General features: G+C 44.1%; 1 protein-coding gene across 1 annotated transcript in view; it reads left to right on the top strand.

Moving 5' to 3' along the window:
• LOC144827787 (protein ATP1B4-like) overlaps nucleotides 1-8,932 on the top strand; it is a 224,936-nt gene extending 216,004 nt beyond the window's left edge. The window contains exon 9 of the mRNA XM_078685973.1: nucleotides 7,962-8,932. Coding sequence (XP_078542099.1) covers nucleotides 7,962-8,123 — 162 coding nt within the window. The 3' untranslated portion in view covers nucleotides 8,124-8,932. The remainder of the gene's footprint in view (nucleotides 1-7,961) is intronic.
• The last annotated feature ends 14,178 nt before the right edge of the window (nucleotides 8,933-23,110 follow it).

The following is a 23,110-nucleotide window of genomic DNA, read 5'->3' on the forward strand; positions in this document are numbered from 1 at the left end:
CCACCGTAGCCTGTGGGTCTGACATCTGATTTCATTAATTTAATTTTAATTGAAAATTTTCTTTGAAATACTTGCTTGGATATAAAGGTGAGGTGAGAACATGAATCAAATTTCATCTTAATCTTTACATCACCCACCTTAACCCACTCTGAGGGATGTTCCACACCACACTCATTTACTTGGAAAGTAACTTCTTTTATCTCATTCCTGTTGTCTCTCCTGTACCAGAAACGACAATTTTTCCCATAATGTCCTCTTCTCCCACATACACTGCAGATCACCTTGAGAGCAGGGCAATCCTTTGCATTGGCCATATGCCCAAACCTACCACACCGAAAACAATTACCTTGAAATGTCACAATATTCTTCTTTTCAACTTGTAACTTATTTGTCTTATTTTCATCTTCATTACTCTTGCAGTGAACATTATCATTATTTTGTCACCGTGACAGCAAGCACTCATCAGCTGTTCCAAAAACTTTGACTCCAATGTTTTTGTGCCCGTGACTGTGACTGAATTCTCCTCACAAACTATAAGGTTCCAGAGAGACTTCCTTCTTTAAAATGTCCAGCAGACATTACGCGAAGCATAAGTTCTCTTTCATTCTTTAATCTGTTAGTTTACCCGAGCTGAAAATTTCACACTCAAGATGTCCGCCGACGACGTCACACCAACAATCAGTTCTTTTTCTGCAGGAAATAGAGCTTTTTCCTATTCATTAGTTCTCTTTCTGCAAGAAATTGGGCTTGTTTTGCGGTAACAACTGTTCTTTGAATGTTAATCTATCATTGATCAAAACACAGGGGTTTCGGACCTTCTAGGCTAATGTCGGAAGACAGCTGCACTCCTCTGGCCACCACAAAGTGGTCAGAAAGAGATGTTGTTGCCAAATAGGAGGACTTCTGTCTTAGAAGAATTCAATATATGACAGTTTTGCCCATCCATGAGCAGACTGCGCTCATATAATACCGAAAGGTATTACTAATATCTGGGTCCTTTTTGGACAGCGATACCTATATCTGCCTGTCATCAGCGTAAGAAACTAACGACAACCCACCCAAAGGCCTTGATCAAGGTTGCCAGCGGTGTAACAAACAAGTTGAACAGAGTCGGACTCAGCGAGGACCCCTGTGGGACCCGGCGTTGTAACAAAAAGGGTTTAGATGTACACTCTTCCAAGGAAACAGGTTGATAATGCTCTGTAAAAAACAGAACGCAGCTGGGCCAAGGTTATGCCCTCACTCCCTAAGCTCCGTAACCGGTCAATCAGGAGATCATGATTGACCCTATCAAATGCTGCATTCAAATCAAGTAGGCTAAGGGAGGTATTGCCACCCCTATCCACTGTGGCCTTGATTTCCTCTGTGGCCACAATCATCATCCACTCCGTGCTGTGACCACTTCGGAAGCCAAACTGTGCATCATCTAGCAAATGATTAGCTTCCAAGATCATGGGCAACTGTGCATTTGTGGCCTTCTCTACCAGCTTAGCTGGGAATGGGAGCCTATAGATGGGCCTATAACTATTTGGGTCCAGCATGTTTAAGTTGGGTTTTTCAGCAGTGGAAGAACCTCCCGAATACTCTAGAACTAAACATGGCATTAAAGATCATGGCCAGGTAGGGGGCCACTGAGTCAGGTACTAGATGCATGATCTCGGGCAGACATGGGTCGGAGGGAGACCCAGATTTTATACTAGGGATGGCCAACCTGGCTTGATCCTGAGTCAGATGGGCAAAATCCCTAAAGAAGATCCTACCAAGGACCATTGGTCTGATATCGCTACTGCCCTGTTCTTTAATAAAACTGGTAGAAAATGTATTAAAGATTACCTCCACTTTCTGTTTAAAAAAAAAAACGCTAGCTCATTACTGAAAGTCTGGCTACTACATGTTGATTTCCTAGTGGCTAGCGAAGAAAGTTTAGAAACCGTTTCGAACAGTGCCTTACTTGAATTACTTTGCAAACACAACAGTGATGGACAGAATGTGGATCAATGTCACACATTCACCCCAGTCCAAAGATCTGGGCCCAAATCCATCGTTTTTCCACTCCACACCACCCTGGGTTAGACAATGGCGATATGCAAATCAGCGCTGACCCTGAGACATGGCTTTTGTAGTTCGGACTGGACTGTTCCCATTGGGCACAGGGTCAGCGCTGATTTGCATATCGCCATTGTCTAACCCAGGGTGGTGTGGAGTGGAAAAACGATGGATTTGGGCCCAGATTTTTGGACTGGGGTGAATGTGTGACATTGATCCACATTCTGTCCATCATTGTTGTGTTTGCAGTTACCGCTCTAAGTGTACTGGGGATGCTCAGACGTGAGTCCCAGTTACTCCACACCACTGGAATCAAGCTAGCCGGGCTGATGAGAGGTGTTACCTCGAAACCGGGCCGGTCCTCGGATGCTTGTTTCCGTTCTGGGAAGGACATGGCTTTTGTAGTTCGGACTGGACTGTTCCCATTGGGCACAGGGTCAACGCTGATTTGCATATCGCCATTGTCTAACCCAGGGTGGTGTGGAGTGGAAAAACGATGGATTTGGGCCCAGATTTTTGGACTGGGGTGAATGTGTGACATTGATCCACATTCTGTCCATCATTGTTGTGTTTGCAGTTACCGCTCTAAGTGTACTGGGGATGCTCAGACGTGAGTCCCAGTTACTCCACACCACTGGAATCAAGCTAGCCGGGCTGATGAGAGGTGTTACCTCGAAACCGGGCCGGTCCTCGGATGCTTGTTTCCGTTCTGGGAAGGACATGGCTTTTGTAGTTCGGACTGGACTGTTCCCATTGGGCACAGGGTCAGCGCTGATTTGCATATCGCCATTGTCTAACCCAGGGTGGTGTGGAGTGGAAAAACGATGGATTTGGGCCCAGATCTTTGGACTGGGGTGAATGTGTGACATTGATCCACATTCTGTCCATCATTGTTGTGTTTGCAGTTACCGCTCTAAGTGTACTGGGGATGCTCAGACGTGAGTCCCAGTTACTCCACACCACTGGAATCAAGCTAGCCGGGCTGATGAGAGGTGTTACCTCGAAACCGGGCCGGTCCTCGGATGCTTGTTTCCGTTCTGGGAAGGACATGGCTTTTGTAGTTCGGACTGGACTGTTCCCATTGGGCACAGGGTCAGCGCTGATTTGCATATCGCCATTGTCTAACCCAGGGTGGTGTGGAGTGGAAAAACGATGGATTTGGGCCCAGATCTTTGGACTGGGGTGAATGTGTGACATTGATCCACATTCTGTCCATCATTGTTGTGTTTGCAGTTACTTGAATTACTAGCAGATTTAATCTGCTTAGAGAAAAATGCAGATTTTCCCGCTGATCAGAGGTTTTTTATATTGTGATATACTTTGCTTGTATTTTTCTTTTTCTATCGGGTCTTAAGCTCTCCTCCAATTTCACTCCTGCCTACGCCACTCTTGTTTAGCAGCCTTTAAAGTATTGTTAAACCATAATGCTAAGGGCTTGCTACTCCTGGATAATTTGATGTTTGAAGGGGCTAATTCATTAGCTGCAACTTTCAGCCCAACCGAAAAATGTGCTGACATTCGATCAATGTCCCTGGTCTTTTCCGGATGAGAATCAGCCAGAAAAGTGCTGGGCTCCGAGGCTTGAATCTTAATGCCATGTATGAGAAACAAAGGATTTTCCAGTAGTTGTGGCAGCGGGAAATTTACCGGCCAGATTGATATTTCAAGATATTGCCTCATGGTCAGAACAAGTTAGGGGATGTGTAGTAGGGGTAGTGAGGGTATGATAGTTGGTAAAAATGCCATCAAGTGTATGACCCGCCTTGTACGTGGAACCACCAATCAACTGGGTGAATCCAAAAGAGGACAGAGTGTTGACCAAAAGGTCAGTATCCGGCTCCGATTGATTCTATAAATGGAAGTTGTAGTCACCTAACATGGTAAAATCTGACTTGGTCGGAGAGGATTCCAAAAGTAACTCAATTGCATGAATAAAGGGGGTTTATCCCGGCAGACGGTATTAAATGACTTCATTTAAATCACTGCGTATTGGTTAGTTCGACATTGAACAGGAGGGCTTCGAGCTCGAACCAGGCTGGAGAGAAGACAGCAGGGAAGGAGTTGTGATAAATAACCACTATTCCTCCACCCTTCTTGTGGGGTCTGTCCAATCTGAAAATTACATAATCAGAGGGTACCACAATTGTCATCTCTGGGCCTGATGACTAATCCACCCAGGTTTCAGTGACAAGAACCAAATCATCTTGGTATTCATCTAGTAATTCAGAAAATTCTAAATGTTGCTTGACCAATGACCTAGCGTTTATCAGCACACAGCTAGCCCTCGAGTCCGAGAAAATCTTTTACTAGACGCTACAGTTACTGATGATGGTCCAACCCTTTCAGCATCCCGAGAGTAACCGTCGTATTGCAGGCGGGACAAAAGGAATGAATGATATCTGGAAAAGAGCATTGAACACATCACAAGTAGAGCAATTTTGAAAAAGAGCAGATAAACAGATATTAAATTCTATTTCCCCAATAAGCCCAAGAATGTGCAACGTGCAGGTTTTTCAGTGCCAAAGTGCAAAATACAATTTACAAATGACGGTCCTTCTGGTACTTAGGAGAGCAAGAAAGGGAAAAACACACAAAATTAGAATGACGGGGGAAGAGATTGATTGAAAAAACCATCACAAAGCAAGAAAGTAGGAACATTGTATTGTATTGTATTGTAATTGCATTTATATAGCGCTTACTACCCCGGACGAGGCATCGAAGCGCTGTTTCGGCAGGTAGCACGCTACTCCGGGACCCACAGAGGATTAGTGTTGAATTAGTATAGTGAAACATGCAAGTACATTTTAAGTGGTGGATAGGTTAATCAGTTATTTGGATTTGGAATGATAGCAGAAGGATAGAGTAGGACAAAGGTTTGTATTTATTTATCGCTCGCTTGTTGACGCATGCTATTCAGGGAGCCTATAGAGGATTAGTGGTGAATTAATATGGTGAAATATGAGGTAATTTCAGTGGTGGATATTAGTCTGTTACTTGGAGTGAGAAGGATAGCGGATGGATAAAAGGGGAAGAAAGATTTGCTTTCATATAGCACTTGTTACCCCTGATGGGCGTTGAAGCGCTTTTCTGGCGAGTAGCACGCCACTCCGGAACCCATAAAGGATTAGTGTTGAAAATTAGTATAGTATAAATATGAAGTAATTTGAGTAGTAGATATGTTATTCAGTTATTTGGGCAGTATATTAGTATAGTTGAATATGGAATATGGAATTTGAGAAGTGAAACATGTTAGTCTGTTAATTTTTATTGAAAAAGGATAGTGGAGGCATAGAAGATTGAAGGATTTTTTTATTTTTATTTTTTAAAGTCTTAGCAGTAGGAAGAGGCTTTTGGATGAGTAAAAAGGAGTTTTGGAGGGAAGGAGTCAGAGGGGAGAGTTTAGAAATGTTTGTTTTAGGGGATCGGTGTAGTAAAGAGGTGTCAGATGATGCAAGGAGGGGTAGAGCAGGAGAGAGTCTAGAAAAGGTTATTTTGGCAATCATAGTAGTGGTATGGGGTTTAGGATAAATGAGAGAGTGGATGTAGAGGATATATTGATAGATCTATAGAATGAGAGATAGGGTTGTGTATTAGAAGGAGTAGTAGAAAGAAGTTTGAGAGGAGTCAGAAGGTTGGGCTAGAAGATATATTGAGTGAAGTATAGGGTGAGAAATAGGCTAGTGCATTGGAAATGCTAAATTAAAAGAAAGAGATAAGTATATAGATCCATAAGTACATTAAAAGTATATAGATACATAAAAAGTAAGTATATTTAGATTAAATATATTGATAGAGGCACAGGATGAGAGATAGGGTAGTGCATTGGATATGCTATTGCAGGAGAATAGTAACAGACACACAGATCCAAGTACATGGAAGGTACATAGATGTACAATGAAAGTATGTACATGTAGACCAAAAATGATTTTTATTTATTGATGATTATTATTATTTTTTTCTTCTCTTAACAACATATTTGTTTTACATGTTTTATAAAGTAATACACAAAGATAGGTACATATCTATAGTGAAAACAAATGCTAATATACAGAGGGATATGCTGTAAATTTCTATTTCCGTATGGTGCTTATGTGAGGAAGAGCCAGATCTTGAGTAGTTTTCTGAAGATAAGGTGGTTGTCGGTGGATCTTATGTTGTGCCAGAGTGAGGTGAAGGGTGAGGGGGTGCCTGGAAGGGTGAGGGGATTAAAGAGGCCAGAGGTTGATTTAGGTCTATCTACACAGCCTTGGCATTCTGTGCGCGACATTAAATTGCACCAGCCGCGGCCTTTTAAGTGGAGCTTCGGGCATGTAATGCGACAAAAAATATTACAAGTCTGCCAGAGCCCCAGGGAAGGCATGGCCTGTGGATGCAAAAGTAATGCACTGGCTACCTATTAATTGTTAACAGAACAAGTAAAAGCCTGTGTTAATAATAAAATAGGTCACATGCTCCTAACGATACAGTCTTTTAATGGTGTGACGGCACTACTAAGAAAACCCAGGCCCTGAGAGCAGAATAACATAGAGCGAGGTCGGCCCCAGCGGGGTAAAGGAAGGCACTGGGAGCAAGAGGAGCTGTGAGAGACAAAAAACGGAAGCAGTAAATAAATACAATGCTGCGTCATGAAAACACCTGCGCCGGTAGCCGGCTCAGGCAGCCGCTGCGCAGGGTTCTAGTGAGCAATATAAAATGTTCAATTCAATAACAGATTTAAATGACAGCAGCGCAAATAATCAAATGCATTATTAGCTTAGGCAAACATACTGGGCAAACAGCTCCGGGCAGTGTATTAAACCGGTGTTTCTGTACAAAGGTCCCCAAACTCCGGTACAAATAACCTTGGGCCCCGAGACAACGAATCCGGAGCTACCCGAGGAGCGGCAGGCGACTGCCGTGCCGGCCACCTTCATCCTACAGTATGAGGCGAGCAGAAGAAACTCCCCCATCGGAACAAGAACGAAAGAATCCTTTCCTTCCAACGCTCCCTGCCCCGCTTTCAACCCAAGGCACAACAACAAAAAGGCCCCTGTACCATTTAACACCTATTTCAAGCATATGGTAAATGCTTGCAGATTTAGGCCCGTTAATGCCCGGGGAAGAGGGAAAAACATGCATTATTGTTATTGGACCCAGTATTGCCAGGTTCGTCATCGCAGTGGCGGCTCCTCCGCTAATGCGGAGGAGCGTTGGCCCACTGCCCCTCGAGCAATGCAAAAAAAAAAAATGATAATAGCAAAATGCTATTATCATTTTGATTTGTCCTTGCGGTATTCGGAGTCAGGTCGGATAGGGCAGGGCTGACCTCGTCAGAGTGAGGAGTGGTTTGTGCTCCCTAAGTGCGCATGACTGTTTGGCTGAGTCATGCGCACTTAGCATGTTCTCCACCAGGATGTGTTGCACAGCCAGGTGGAGAACATTCCCAGGCACTGCCTGAGCAGCCAACCAGGCCACTCAGACCAATCACGACACTGCCCATGCAGCGTTGTAATTGGCTGGGAGAGTCCGGGAGCCTAGGTGCTTCCGTTCCTGCTGCATGCCTGAGTGAGGACAAAGGAGAGGTGGTGGCGGCCAAAGGTAAGTGTATTTTATTTATTTTTCTTCCTCCTCTGGCCCACCACCCCGTTCCGAGGCAGCCACCACTGGGTTCAAGTTGCTTTCCATCCTATGAGAACAACTGATAATGACGTAATCCAGATTAAGTCACGGTGAGCTACCTTCCGGGACCATTAATTCCGACCAAGATGTCCCTCTGCAGAGTTAACGAGAAGCACTGTGTAGGGAAATCTTATTTACTAAGAATAATATTAAAATTAAAGTATGAGAATAATATTAAAATTAAAGTATGAACGGAGGCCATTGTATAATGTGCTATTAGTTGATCAGATGTATTTTCTTCTTTCCTTTCCTTTAAGGTTAATTACACATCTCCTTTGGTGGCCCTGCACTTTACGGAAGTGAGGAACAATCGTCAAATAACCGTCCAGTGTAAGCTAAACGGCAAGGACATTATAAACGACAACAACAACGACCGTTTCCTTGGCAGAATCATCTTCACATTGGAAATAGGAATTTAGGAGACATGAACATTTACCAGAAAATATACTGCCTGTTCTTGTTGTGTTAAATGTCAGACTTTTTTAGATGGCCGGAAGTCTGCATGGCCAACCTGCCTGGAAAATATATTCAGTGTATGAAACCTATCAGTGAGTTTAAACAGAAACCCCATATGCGTGAAGGTGATCTGAAGGATGAACTGAAGATATTATCTCTATGACACTAGTGCAGTAAAAGGGATATTTGAAGAAGGTAAAAATATATGGAGATGAATTCTCAAATGAGTAAATCTGTTACGTTAAGACTTTGCTTGGATGTAGAATTACTCCTTTTTGAATTCACCAACAATCCCCATGTTGTGCTTGGAAACCTCCAGCAGTCGCAAGTTTCCAGATGGCAGAAGTCGCAGATATCCAGACATTCTCCACAAAAAATCCTTGTGGCTTTTCAGTTTGGACAATGCAGGCCATCTTTTGCTGCACAGTGACTGGTTTCCCTTCGCTGCACCCTTGAACATTCTGCACAATATCAAGAGTGGTTGGCATCACATTTGTGGAATGATTTTTAAGTAAAGGGTAAACGGTTAAAATCTCTACATGGAAACTTTTTCATGTTTGGAAGACCCTCATTTTACATCCTAACAAATTTATGAGGTCTTCTGATTTACCTTCAAAAGATGGAAAACATTTACTGCTGCCCTTGTTAGGAGTAGATTTCCAACCGTTTTCATGAGGTAAGAGGTTGCAAGGAGCTGTGAATACCCACAAATGTATATGTTTGTGAGCACAGGCCTACTCCCCAGGCCTGTCAGTATGTTTATTCACAAGATTTTTTTTTAGTAACAAAAATAAATAAACATTAGAAATGTTTGAATAATGTAACCTTAACAATTTCGCAGATAAAAGTACTAACCCATTTCTCTAAGTAAAATGTATGCATCAGGAGACATTCTGTGAAGAGTAGAGACTTCCTTGGTAAGCTGTCCACCACTCCACTCACTAACCAGTCACATTACACTGTCTACTGACAGTTGTATTCTCAATGTCAGAGTGTTCAAAATGGTAAATATAGTATGTTATTGATTACCGGGGTATATTTAGTGTCATGATTTTGTGTTGTGTCCTTCTGTGTGAACAAGCTGCAGCAGAGGTCACCAGCTGCTAAGATGTCCCATCTCTGCCTGACCCAGATGTACTCGCATGCACTTCCGGGTCAGACACTATGATGGATCGACTGTTCTGGGCAATTCTCAGTGTTTTCTTCTGAAACAAAGGCCTGCTGCAAGGTTACCGCCTCAGCAGTCACAACTTCAAGTAGTCTCACCTAAATTGAAAATTGATTACAATTTAAATGCATATGATTTGCTTTACCAAGAGATAATTTGCATACACATTGCTTCTGCATTTGCCATAGACCTAGGAATAAATGACTTGATAAAGAAATATCAGAGGTCTATTCTGGTGCGGAGATTGACATGGTCAGCTCATCTTTATTAAGGCATGATGATACAGTCTGTTAATGTAACTCACCAAATCTTTGCGACTGAATAAGCATTGTGACACCAACCACACATATCCCTCCTCACACCTTAGGCGATCACTGTGCTATTCAGTCCACTCACTCATATCTCCAGAGCCTACAAAATCCACAATATCAGAGAATTAATCAGCTTTTCGACCCACAGCGTCATTCACTTCCCCGATCTCCACATGGTTACATTATGAGACCCTTGCTGGAGGATTCTCTCTCGCTCCACTGCTTCATCTCTCTCCTTGTGAACTTCCTTGGTTGATCTCCCCCTAATTTGCCCTCAGCCCAGTTTGTGTCCAGTCTCCTGCCCTCCTGGGAACCTATTCCACCCAACCCATGCTACCACTCCATGTCCACATGCCATCCGCCCCACCTAAGCCCTATCATCCGCATTATACCCACGTCCCCCCTCTCCTCTCTAATGGGTAATCCACTAGGCTGCACTGACTCACCTGCTCCGCCGACTATCCCATGGCCACTCCGGCCCCTCAGCTATCCATCAAGACCCCACAACTCCTTCCGGAAATCCCCACTCAACCCTTATCCAACAACCAACACTGAGACTGGGACGCTCGTCTGGATGAGATCTCAAGCCACCTGCACCTTCTCACGATGGAACTCCAGGATTTGAAAGCCATCACTATCGAACATCTCCCTCTACTTAGAACCCTTAGTACTATAAGGAATCGACCCAGCGTCCTTACTGGTGCAGCTCCTGCTCCTGGCACGCACACCTTTCTCCATACTTTGAAACTTTACTCCTCCCAAATGTCCCCTACTGCCCTAGAAGACCGAAGGCTGATCTTTCGATCAGTGATATCCGGGATCTACTCCTCTACTATTCCCAACCCTTAGGCACTGATAAGTCCTGACCTAGGCAAATCCAAGCAATTCATGCTAACCCTTACAGAGAATCCTCCCCCAACCTGAGAGGCATAAATAATGACAACCTCAAGCGCATCAACATTCTTCAGACTCCCACTTCTTACTTGACTGATTAATTGAAATGCATACTTTTTCTCAACTGCAGATCAGCGAGTAAACATGCCCCGACATCTATGATCCCATCCTAACCAACGATCTTGACATCATTATCCTGACTGAAACCTGGCTAAACTGCTCCTCTACCCCCTTCTTTGACCTTCTAGTCCCACCTAGCCATGACATTCGTATATACAGATCTATGAAACAGGGTGGAGGAATAGCCTGTATTAACCTAAATACACTCAGTTACACAATCAAAAATAACTACTCCATTCTCCAGTGAATAACTTTGCATCAACATTTCCAGTAAAAAAAAACCCTCTGCCTGCAAACTACACTCATTCTGGTACATCCCCCTCCCAACTAACCCCCCCCCTCCCCGGAGACAATCTTTCCTTCATTGAGCATTTAATGGAAATCATCTCACCCAATGATGACCCTCTAGTGTCCCAAATCTTCTTGGGAGACTTCAACCTCCACTGGTCTAACCTCAACGATCAAGCAGTGAATTGTCTTAAATCCTTCCTATTGGATCATAAACTGACAATTCTGTGACACCTCTACTCAGAACAAGGGAGAAATTCTGGACCTCATCATTTCCAGAGATAGCACCATCACACTGGACTCCATTATCCCATGCGACTGATCCGACCACTACCGCATCTTCTTCATTAACACAGAGGTAGTCGCGGAGGGTGACCAATTCAAGAAAATGAAGCAATGGAAAAGGAACCTCAGAAATGTCAACACGAAGAGCTAGCAGCCTGTTGCACAAAGGCCTGGACTTCCCAATCAGATATGACTGATGTTCATATCCTCACAGACTTTTATAATTCCTCGATCTCCGGTATCATGGACACTATAGCCCCTTTACAACAAAAAAAACGGCTCCTCCAAAATCTGCAAACCGTGAGACAACCACACCCTAAACTCGGAACGCCGTTATCTAAGGGCAGCGGAAATATCCTGGAAATCCATACCATCTACCGAACACCTAAACCACCGCAGAGCAGTCAGGAGCTCGTACAAAAAAAAATCAAGAGTGCTAAAGCCAAATTCTCCAGTTCCCAACCTAATGAAGCCAAAAACCGCCCCAAGAAACGTTTCAAAATTGTTCGGTCAAGGCTCCCATACGCAATGACCCTGGTTAAGGCTCTCCTGCCTGCGATGAATTGGCCGCCTTCTTTGCAGAGAAAACATAAAGCATCAATACCGACCTAGAATCAAAGACGGCTCTTCTTCCAATTTCTGGGTGCACTGCTCCAACTGCCATCCAGGAGTTGCTTGTCCCCCCTAGCTCTAGCCCACAGAACAATGCCTCTTGGCACACCTTTACACCCCTCAGTGAAAGTGACATCAACAACACTCTGCTTGTGATCAAACCATCTAACCACTTCAGCGACCCTCTCCCACCTCCCATTTTCATAGAAATTAAGTCTGCCATCCTCCCCATCTGGGATGAGATTGTAAATACATCACTATTGCAAGGTATGTAACCTGTCTGCCTAAAAGAAGCACAAGTATCCCCATTCTAAAAAAAACTAATGCAGACAGTTCTGGCCTGAATAATTTCCGTCCTATTTCCAACATCCCTACACTGGCGAAACGTCTAGAAAAGTGTGTGCAATCTCAACTCTGCGCCCATATTGAGAAATTTCAACTGTTGGATCAACATCAGTTGGGTTTTCAGAGAGGTCACAGCACAGAATCTGCACTCACTCACATCATGGATGACATTTTGAAGTTGCTAGACCAAAATTAATCCTGCCTCCTGATTCTCCTTGACCTGTCTTCTGCCTTCGACACTGTCAGCCACAGCAAACTACTATCCATTCTAGAACACAGGATGGGACTAACTGCATTGGCATTGCAATGGTTTACTTCCTTCCTCCTCAACAGATCTCAAAGAGTCAAGGTGAATCACTCCCTATATCAGACTTCTACAGTATCTATAGGGGCTTCCACACAGGTCTGCCCTTTCACCCATACTCTTCAACTTATTCTTGGAACCATTAGCTAATACCCTGAATGTGGTGAGCATTCTTTTTCAGATGTATGCGGATGACACTCAACTTTTTCTGAAAGTCTCTTCTCCAGAAGCCTTTATTTCACTCAACTACATCTTGTTGAACACTCAAAACTGGCTCACTGAAAACTACCTCATGCTCAACACCTCCAAACCAGAACTCCTTCTCATCGCTCTCCCTAACCATGCTCCCAAGATTGACCTCTGTATGAATCAGCTTACAGCCTTCAGCTGCTCCCCCCACATTATTGAGTCTGCTAAAGCTCTAGGAATCACCCTAGACATGCACCTGAACATGCGGAATCATATCAGCAATATAACCAAGGGTGCTAAACACCAGATGAGGATACTAAGGAATCTCAAACTATTCCTTCCACATGAAGACTTTAAATGGGCAGTTTAAGCTCTAGTATTCCCAAGGCTCGACTATTGTAGTTCCACGCTCTGTGGTCTTCCCAAATAAAACCTGGCCCCACTTAGGGCTTCGATTAATTCAGCAGCCAGATTGATTACTGGTACAAAAGAAATGCTCACATATAGCCAGCCTTAAAGCCTTTAAACCGGCCACCTAACGAAGCTAGAATGCAGTTAAAGATTGTGTGCATGATTTACGAGGCCCTGCGCTTCAAGACCCCCATCTATCTGGCCCACAACATAGAATTATCAGGGGGTGGCTGTCTGTCCTGAAGTGGAAGCTCACTGCTCCAGAAACCACAGCTTTTCCACAAAAAGAGATTGAGTAACAGAGCTTTCTCTGGCATCGCCCCGAAGATTTGGAACTCTCTTCCACCAGAAGTCTGTCGAATCCCATCCACCGCTTCTTTCAAAAAGGAAGTGAAAAAAATCTTAATGATCAAGTTCTTGCCCTAAAGGCCTTGGCTCTGCTCCTTCATTACTGCCCTCTTTTCTGTTGCTCCGATTATTGATTACATGTTTGTACACCTGGGAATAACAGTGTTAGCAGGCCATTGCTCATATTTGTATTATGTATGATTTGTTCTTCTCCCAATACCTGATTGGGATGTATGCTGTTTTTGTCTAATACATGCATGTACTCTGGGGTTTAACAGTGTTGGCAGGCTATGCACATATCGATATTGTATATATTGATTGCTCTTCTCCCATTACTAGATCGGTCCTATCTCAAATATTAAGCGTTTTGAATTGCGTTGGGATCATGCTCACACCATGTACTAATTTGTAACGAATGTTCTTTGCCCACTATTGTCTCCTGCCTACTCTAAATGTGAAGTGCTCTAAAAACCACCCGAGTCATGTTTGCGCTATACAAAACTTTATAAATAAATTTGTGTAGGTATTTACTTCACAAGTCGCATGTGTTGAAAGGCACAAATAGGGAGGTTTAGTTAAGCTGGCACTTCAGTGCAGACTATTTCATTTTAGCTGTTCGCTTGCTGGGCACAATTTGGAGTCGTTGATTAAAATCTATCGACAGAAGATTTCTCCAGTTGTACCTCATGGGAAGTTTTCCTTTAATTTTAGAACAAACTCCTCGACTGCTATTGTACTTGTTTTACCATCCAGAGCCAGCAGGGAAGGCATTGGAATTGAGTTGGGTTTACGTACCCTTTGCTGCGAGACAGATGGCATGGGTGTGCCTTGCTTAAAAGTAGCTTAGGGCCTTATTTACCCTTTGGTGAACAGGATACTCTGTCAAAACGTGATAGATATCCCATCCACCATAAACTATAATGCACTTGTAATACTGTGGGCAGGACATCCGACACGGGTGTGATGGAGTATTCCGTCCATCAAACTATAAATACGGCCTGAGAGAGGTTTTGAATGAGTGATTCTAAGTGGGCATCTCTAAGAAAAAGGCATAAGTTCATCGCCTTAACTGATAGAGTATTACCATTGATCATCCATCACATCAAGAGACTTGTGCCTGACAGACATGCATCTGAGATTTACCCATGTATGAAAGAGCTTGAAGGCATGAGTAGTCAAAAAGACCATGTGATATTACCGTTATTTTATTGTTCTTGGCTGTATTTAACTAGTTGTAATGTTTACATCCCAGAAATATGTGTAGATTATTAATGATGCAAGGCCAGGTTTAGCTCCTTGCCATAGTTTCTGAAGATTAGTTTCCAGTATTTTATATTCTACAAGTACTAGGGAATTACATTATTAGGTTAAGAAATGATGCACTGTTTTTAATAACATCGTTAAGAGATTTGTAACTTGTTTTAGGCAATGGCACATTTAAAAAAATGATTAACGTAATAATGTTTGCATTTTAATAGTGATGAGCTTGTATGGACTTTCATTTGTCTAATAAACTATTCAATTAAAAAACAATGGTGTGGGGAATGTTAGATAAAGAAAGTGAAATAATTATTCAAATGAAAAAAGAAAGACCTGGGTGTTAAATCAGGGTCACCAGGTGTGGCATTTTCTGCCCCTATGCCCATGAAACTTTGCTTTCAGGTGATCAGGCTTCAAGGATATCAGTCAGGGGCAGCACCAGCTCCTTGTGCTTTGGTGCCTAGGCCCCATATTTTTGGATATACTACTTCTACTCTCAAACTACAACAATTCTACAACATTAACTCCAATTAGAACATTGGAATGTGAGCAATCCATTGAGGAAGTGCTGCAGATTTCTAATGGCTGGTAGAAACCCAGAGTATCAACATTCCAATGTTTGTTCACAGCTATTGCTTTGAACAAAGGCCTCACGGAGCCCGATGGGATTTCAACCTCCTCAGGCTCCGTGAGGATTTTGTTTTACAGATGAGAACTCTAGGGGCGGAATGTTCTAATAGCGTAGCAGCGGGCTCTACCGGCCATTACTACAAATCGGTGGTTAAACCTCTAGTATTGCCAAGGCTAGACTATGGTAGTGGCTCGGTCCTTTAACACTGAATGCGGACCATTAATGGGCAGTAGAGCCATCTACAGCTGGCTCTAAGGATATTTACCTTATTGCTTGCTTTTCCTTAGCCTCTTGAAGGAAAGAGGAGACAAATAGGAGGCTATAAGTGGAACAAGATGTCAACCATGTGATGTCATCAGGGTTCAGTGGCGGGAGATATCACTTCTGGTACCCCAGTTCATTATGGTGTATTGTCATTCATGGCAAGCTTCTGAGGCTCTGTCAGTCTTTAAAGACACTAGAGACTGAATAAAGGTAAAATAAATCACTTTCTGTTAATTCTTATGGAATCATATAGCATTAAAAGCCATTTTGCAAGCCTCTATGATTTGCTGAAATTAGGTCAGCGAGAAGAATGAATAATATGGCATTTTTCTCAACTAACTGAAGAGATAGGAAAGGGTACCTCCACCCTGCTTGAATTATTCCTCAGACTTTTTCATGGCAATTAAAGTTGACTATAGCAGAAAGACTACTAATGGAATCCTCAGGATTAAAGTTAACACAACTCCCAAAATGGAAGGCCATATCTAGAAAATTTAAAATACAATCTCACCCAAACAGGAAACATTAAAAAAAATCTCTAAAAATGCCATCTCAAAATCAAATACGAGTCAGTTTCAGAGCTTTAGAAAGGTATTTTACATAATTTTAAGGCACAATGGACTGATCCATCATTAGACTGCTGTTGCCTTCAAACACAACTATGATTCATTTTACACAGGGGATGCTTTTTGAAAACTTTATTTAAGTTGCAGCAGTTATGTACATTTTTCAGAGTTCTACATTTATTTACAAGTTGGATACTGTTAAAATCCTAACATAAAATTGGTGTAATCAAGTTTGGTTAAATGCTTGCTAGTGGAAAGCACATATACTTTTTACTCTCAACGGACAAAATGGAAAAAAGTACAGATCGCCTTGCTTGGGACATTTGGGGCTATTTAATAAATAGACAGTCCCAAGCATCACCAATTAAATGATTCATCGTGTAGAAGAAGCCAGTGTTGTTGAAACATTTCATATTTCCATTAGCACTGATGTATTAATTTGGCGAATGCATTTTAAAGAGGAACATGACATTATGGCTTTTGTCCGTTTTGCAAATTCCAAATTATTCAACAAGCTAAACATTTAGCAGAAACATGCCATCCATTGAGAACATGTTTATATTAATTGATATCACTATCAAAGGAGAGAGAGAGGACTAGGTAGCTAGTCCGTATCCCCAGGGTTTATATGTGAAATCAATGAGGACTAGCCTATTTGTGAATTTGCATAGACTCAAGACTGTAAGACAGGGTACAAACCCTTTTGTTTGTTCATGAAGCCCTCACCCACCAACCTGGTTGGTGGCATGCTTCATCATCGGGCCCACCCAGTGACACCAAGTGTGTCCCGGGTGTGCTTCGACGCCTGAATACAGCAGAGCAGTTATGTTTCTGAGTGTGCAGTGTAGTGACGTGAAGGTGAAAGTTTAAAAGCTATACAGGGATCCCAGTACCCGAGGGTAAATTATATTTTAATAACTGGGTCACTGTTAGCATTAAAAAAGGCTGATGGATGTTATAGGACTGTTTAATTAGGGTCTCCTACATCCAGGTGTGGTCTACATGTTTCAGCCAGGCCTTTATGATTAAAAGTGACTTTCCTCAGGACCAAAGTGTATAGGTGCAGATTACTTAATTTTAGGTGATTGTGTAATTTTGAAAATGTGTAGCACTCGCTAAGGTGCTTTACATGTGTGAGGGGGATTCCCTCTTAGAGCATTACTGGACATACAACAAGTATGACAAAACACACATACAGGGGAGAGTCTTAGTATGGTAACATATTCACAAAAAAGTTTAATTGCCAATACCTATTGTGCTGTGTAGACGATAAATAAGCGGCAAATGGTGTAGCCATATTGGTGTTATGACTAAGGTGAAAGTTATCATATATACATGAAGTTTTGTGGTGGGCTGAACATCGTAAGCGCATCAACACATAAAACAGTGGTAGGTGCATGAAAGGAAGATTATCCTCATGTTGGCTTGTTGCCAAATTAGCCCCATGGAGTAGTCCGGCAGAGGAGTGGACCCTGGGAAGAAAAAGAGGGGCCTCAGGGGGTTAGGGACCTGTGGAGAGAGAGATTACCCGTCTCGTAGCTGAGGCGCTCGGTTCACTCACAAAACTTTCGGTCAGTGTCTGTGTTGAACCTCTTGTTGTCTCTGCGGCCTCCATAAGACTGTCCTGGGCCGTGTTTGTGCCTTAAATGCAGTCTGCATCATTCAGAACACCTGTGCGGGGAAGGACAGAGAAAACAGACAGTGCGAGGACACGCTGAGTCATGGCTATGCTGCACATGTACGGGAGAGTAGTGTATCCTGCTGTGAGCATGCCCACGTGCGGGGATACGCTGAGTCATGGCTATGCTGAGCATGTGCGAGAGAGTAGTGTATCCTGCTGTGAGCATGCCCATGTGCGGGAGAGTAGTGTATTCTGCTATGAGCATGCGCGGTACCGATTTTCGGCGCCTGCGCATTGGGTGTGGTTCTGTAAGCTGTACCCAGTGTACACAGATTAGTGTACAGGTATAGTAACATGAACAGGTGAGAAATAAAGAGCGCTAACGGTGAAAAAGGACTTAAAAAGCGCTGTAGGGTTAAGTTGTGCGGCCAGGTGAATTATAACTGGCTAATACAACAGAGGGACATTTAGCACGGAGAGGAATCAAGAGTGTGTTTCATGTGGGGAGAACAAAGTCATGTCTTCAGCGAGCTCCAAGGTATGGAGTCATTCAAGCCCAAACCCAGTTGCTGGGTGGAGAGGCGATAGATCCATCTCTGTTCTTTTGTATGAAGAATCCGGTCATTGTCTGTTTGGTTAATGTCAAATTGTTCAATGACAGTCCAGGACATGTCATTGGGGGTGTGGTGTGCCGTGAGGTAGTGCTCCGTCAGTCTGCTGATGTTTTTGCCACACCTGATTGTGCTTCTGTGTTCAACCACTCTAGTCCTGATTTTGCGGGTTGTAATGCCCACATAATGGAGCCCGCAGGGGCATGTTATGAGGTATACAAGGTTGCTGGAGTTGCAGTTCGTGTGTTGGCATTGTGTCAAGGTTTTGCCAGGTTCAAGGTTGAGAGTTTTTTTGTTGGTTTAGTGAGATGGCACACACTGCAGTTGTTACGTGGGTCATGGCCAGTGACTTTGGGGAGGCCCCAACAGTTGAGGACTGAATTAGCCATTGATTTAGGACTGGCACGTGGTCGTGTTGACACAAGTTTGTCTTTAAGGTTGTTAGCACGTTTAAATTCAAAGCGCAGGGTTTCCCATTCTCTGGTGCCTGAATTGATTATCTTCCAATGTTTCCGGATGATACTAGAGACTTGATTTGACGCTGTATTATAGGTGGTGACACAGGTCATGGGTGGTGGTTCCTATTCTTTTGTCACTGTTTCAAGTAGCGATTCTCTGTTTATATTGCGGGCCCTTTTGCTGGTTTTGGCAATAATGGCTTTGGGGTATCCACGCTCCTGTAGTATGTGTGATAAGGTGCGGGATTGTCTTTTGTAGTCTGCTAGGTGGCTGCAGTTTTTTAGGATCTGCAGGAATTGCCCAAAAGGTAGGTTCTCTCCTAAGGGTCTGGGGTGCAAGCTATCAAACCGCAACAGCGAGTTCCTAGCTGTGGGTTTTTAGTAGGTGGTAGTGCGCAGAGTCCCTTGTTGGTCCTGAGGAAAGCCAGTTTTAATCATAAAGGCCTGGCTGAAACATGTAGACCACATCTGGATGTAGGAGACCCTAATTAAACACTCCTATAACATCCATCAGCCTTTTTTAATGCTAACAGTGACCCAGTTATTAAAATATAATTTACCCTCGGGTACTGGGATCCCTGTATAGATTTTAAACTTTCACCTTCAAGTCACCACACTGCACACTCAGAAACATACCTGCTCCGCTGTATTCAGGCATCGAAGCACACCCGGGACACACTCGGTGTCACTGGGAGGGCCCGATGATGAACCATGCCACCAACCAGATTGGTGGGTGAGGGCCTCATGAACAAACAAAAGGGTTTGTACCCTGCCTTACAGTCTTGAGTCTATTTTAATTGATACACAGCCCTCCGGGAAAAACTAGTCATAAAAGTTAAATCTACTTTATTTACTATGGAATGCCCCATTAGTTTCACCGTAGAGTGCAATTATATTTAAAAAGCTTATGCCAGAGTGGTTTTGATTTCGAAAATTAGTGTGTGACTCACGATATTTAAGTCAATATATGACTGACAAGGTGCGCAGAAAATAGAAGTATCAGAATTTCGTTGTTAGAGATGATTTTGAGGGTATCATCAGTAGAAATATACAAAACAGTCAGACTGTGTTGATCTATATCCACTGAAATATGCAAACTACGCAATAGTTTGCTCTACACTCAGAAACACATTGTAAAAATAACATTACACAATATTCAAAAGAATAGTATTAGCACTTGAGCCAATAAGTTTAATATCTGCTGGTTGTATAGAATGCGAGAGCTAGTCTTATTCTTGTCTTCACCAAGAGATTTCCTGTTTTAGCTCATCTTTTCTGGTTATTTGTAAAACCCTCTGTTTATGTTACAAACATCTTTGCAACAGATGGCCAGCTTGTCTGTGTGGCTTGTAAGGTAAACCTAAGCCTACTCCCAGAACCTCTGTTAGGATTGTCTAATGATTACTAAATGAAGGTGCCTTCGATTTGAGAGTGTATCCTTTCCTGTCTTAACTCAAACGTTTTGGACTCCACTCCCAATGTAGTTTTTTTTATATTCCACAAAAGCTCAAAATGTGCCTTTTTCAAAATGTGGTTTACTCACCTGTCTGTTACCCCTTTTGGTATGGATAGCACAAGGCTGCCTTACAGGGCTGCAGTTCACTTTACTCATCTCACGTTTATTCCTATTTAGACGACTGGTTGAGTGTGTGGAACTGTAGAGACAGATTTGTCGAAAATAAATATGTACTGTCAACACTAATCAATTTGCAAGATAACTAAAAAGCTCTTCACCGAAAAGTAAGTTAGACTTGAGAAGCAAAAAAAAACGATTTTTCTGAATTTCAGTTATCAGAGCTTATCTTATCTTATCTTAGGTGCCATTTGTAAAGCGCACTGGCGCCGAGGCTTCCTGGCGCTGAGAGACAGAATGAGTGAGGGGCAAGCAAAGTAGCAGGGTTCTAACAAAGGGGAGGGAAGAGGCGAGTTTTAAGTACTTTCCTGAAGTTCAAAAGAGAGGATGAGGATCTGATGGAGAGAGGGAGGGGGTTCCAGAGTGCAGGGGCTAGATAAGAGAAGCGGCGACCGCCGAATTTCTTAGTTTTGATTCTGGAAGTGGCAAGTAGGTGATGGTGGGCCGAGCGGAGGTCACGCTGAGGACAGTAGGGGTGGATGAGAGATGTTACAAACTCAGGGCCAGAACCATGGAGGGTCTTGAAGGTGAGACATGCCACCTTGAAGGCTGCCCTTTGGGCTATAGGGAGCCAATGAAGGCTATGGAGCAGAGGTTTGGCAGATTGCCATCTTGGGATGTTGAAGATAAGGCGGGCCGCTTGGTTCTGGACAACCTGGAGGCGGTGAGTCAGGGATGATGGAAGGCCATGGTAGATTGAATTAGAAAAGTCTAGACGGGAGAGCACAAGTGAGATCACGACTTGGGTAAGTGCAGCGGAGGGAAGTAGGTGGCGAACTTTGCGGATCTTCCGGAGCTGGTACATGCAGGAGGATATTACTGCTCTCACCTGTGTTCTGAGAGAGAGCTCAGCATCGATGATCACACCCAGGCTCTTTACAGTTTTCGCTGGGATTGGGGGGGGGGCCTAGCTCCGACTGCCAGAACTGCGGGCCCCAGTGAGCGTGACTGAGTCCCGGGAGGAGGAGCTCAGTCTTCCCGGGGTTCAGTTTCAGCTGGTTCTGGTTCATCCAACCTTGGATGTGAATCATAACTGCGTGAAAGGTGTTAATTGCATGAGGTGAGTTGAGCGGGAGGATGATCTGCAAGTCGTCAGTGTAATTGAAGGTGACAATGTCCCATTTTTGAAGAGATTTGATCAGGGGCCGGAGGTAAAAATTGAACAAGAGCGGCGAGAGGGAGGAGCCCTGGGGGACTCCACAGTGCGTGGGTGCCTTGGTGGCGGTGTAAGGTCCCATGCGAACTGCCTGTGTTCTCCCGGTGAGGAATGACTTGACCCAGTCAAGCGCAGCGCCCTGGATGCCAGCCTGCTCGACACGGTGGAGAAGGATGTCGTGGTCCACCGTGTCGAACGCGGCCGAGAGATCCAGGAGGACGAGGGCTTGGGGAGAGCCCGCGTCCGCGCTGCTCCTGAGTGTGTCCAGGACTGCCAGAATGACATGCTCCGTGGAGTGGGCAGGTCTGAAGCCAGCTTGGTCAGGCTCAAGATGATGGGATGATTCAATGAAGTTTGACAGGCACCGAGTGACGTGTGCCTCCATCAATTTTGAGAAGTACGGGAGGAGGGAGATGGGGCGGTAGTTCGAGGGCTCCGCGGGGTCGGCTCCAGGTTTTTTGAGGAGGGGCACTAAAATAGCCTCCTTGAAGGAAGTTGGAACGGTGCCACTGCTGAGTGCCCTGTTGAGTAATGGTAGGATACAGTCTGGTAAGTGCAGGCATATACTCCTCAGGACTGATGGCGGGCAGCAGTCCATCGGGGAGCCTGATTTCACCCGGGTTGCTAACTCTGCTAAAGAGGTAGGGTCAAGGAGCGGGAAGGAGGAGAGAGTTAAGGGATTGTTAGGGCAAGAGACCGGTGGGGGTGACTGGGGAGAGGGGGGATAGAGTTTTTGATTTTTGTGATTTTGTCCAAGAAAAACGAGCTGAGGGTGTCAAAAGCCTCCTGAGTGGGAGTCTGGGCTGGGAGAGTCCTGTCGTCAGTAGTGAGTTCGTCCATGACTCTGAACACCTCTTTGGATTTATCAGCTGCCGACGAGATCCTGTTAGAGAAGTGTTCCATTTTGGCTAGGCTGATGGCAGCTTTATATTCTTTACGCGCAGCTAAGTAGGACTGTCGGGCTTGGTCGGAGTAGTCACGTCTCCAGGTGCGCTCTGACTGCCGAGTTTTTAATTTTAGAAGCTTAAGATCACCAGAAAACCACCTGTGGGAGTTGCGGTGCCTAGTGCTGGGGAATTTGACCAGGGGGGCGAAGAGGTCACTGGCCGATTCGAGCCAGGAACCAAGATCGTGTTCCAATACGTCGATGTCATTAGAGGGGAGGAAGGATGGACAGGTGTCAGCCAGGGCAGTGAGGAAGCCCTGAGAATCGTATGTATTCCATTTCCGTGAGGAGCCCCCAGCCATCAAGGGAGCGGGGATCTGACCGGCTACAGTGATGGAGGTGTCGACTAGGTTGTGGTCGGACCAGACGCATGGAGAGACGTCTGGTGTGGATATGGCCAGATTGCAGGTCCAAATCTGGTCCAAGATATGACCCTTGTTGTGGGTGGGTTGGGTAACCTGTTGGGTGAGATTCAGGCTGTTGAGAGTCTCGAAGAGCTCTGTGGCATGGGAGCCGGCATTGACATCGC

This window comes from Lissotriton helveticus, chromosome 4_1, assembly GCF_964261635.1.
Source record: "Lissotriton helveticus chromosome 4_1, aLisHel1.1, whole genome shotgun sequence".
Lineage (NCBI taxonomy): Eukaryota > Metazoa > Chordata > Amphibia > Caudata > Salamandridae > Lissotriton > Lissotriton helveticus.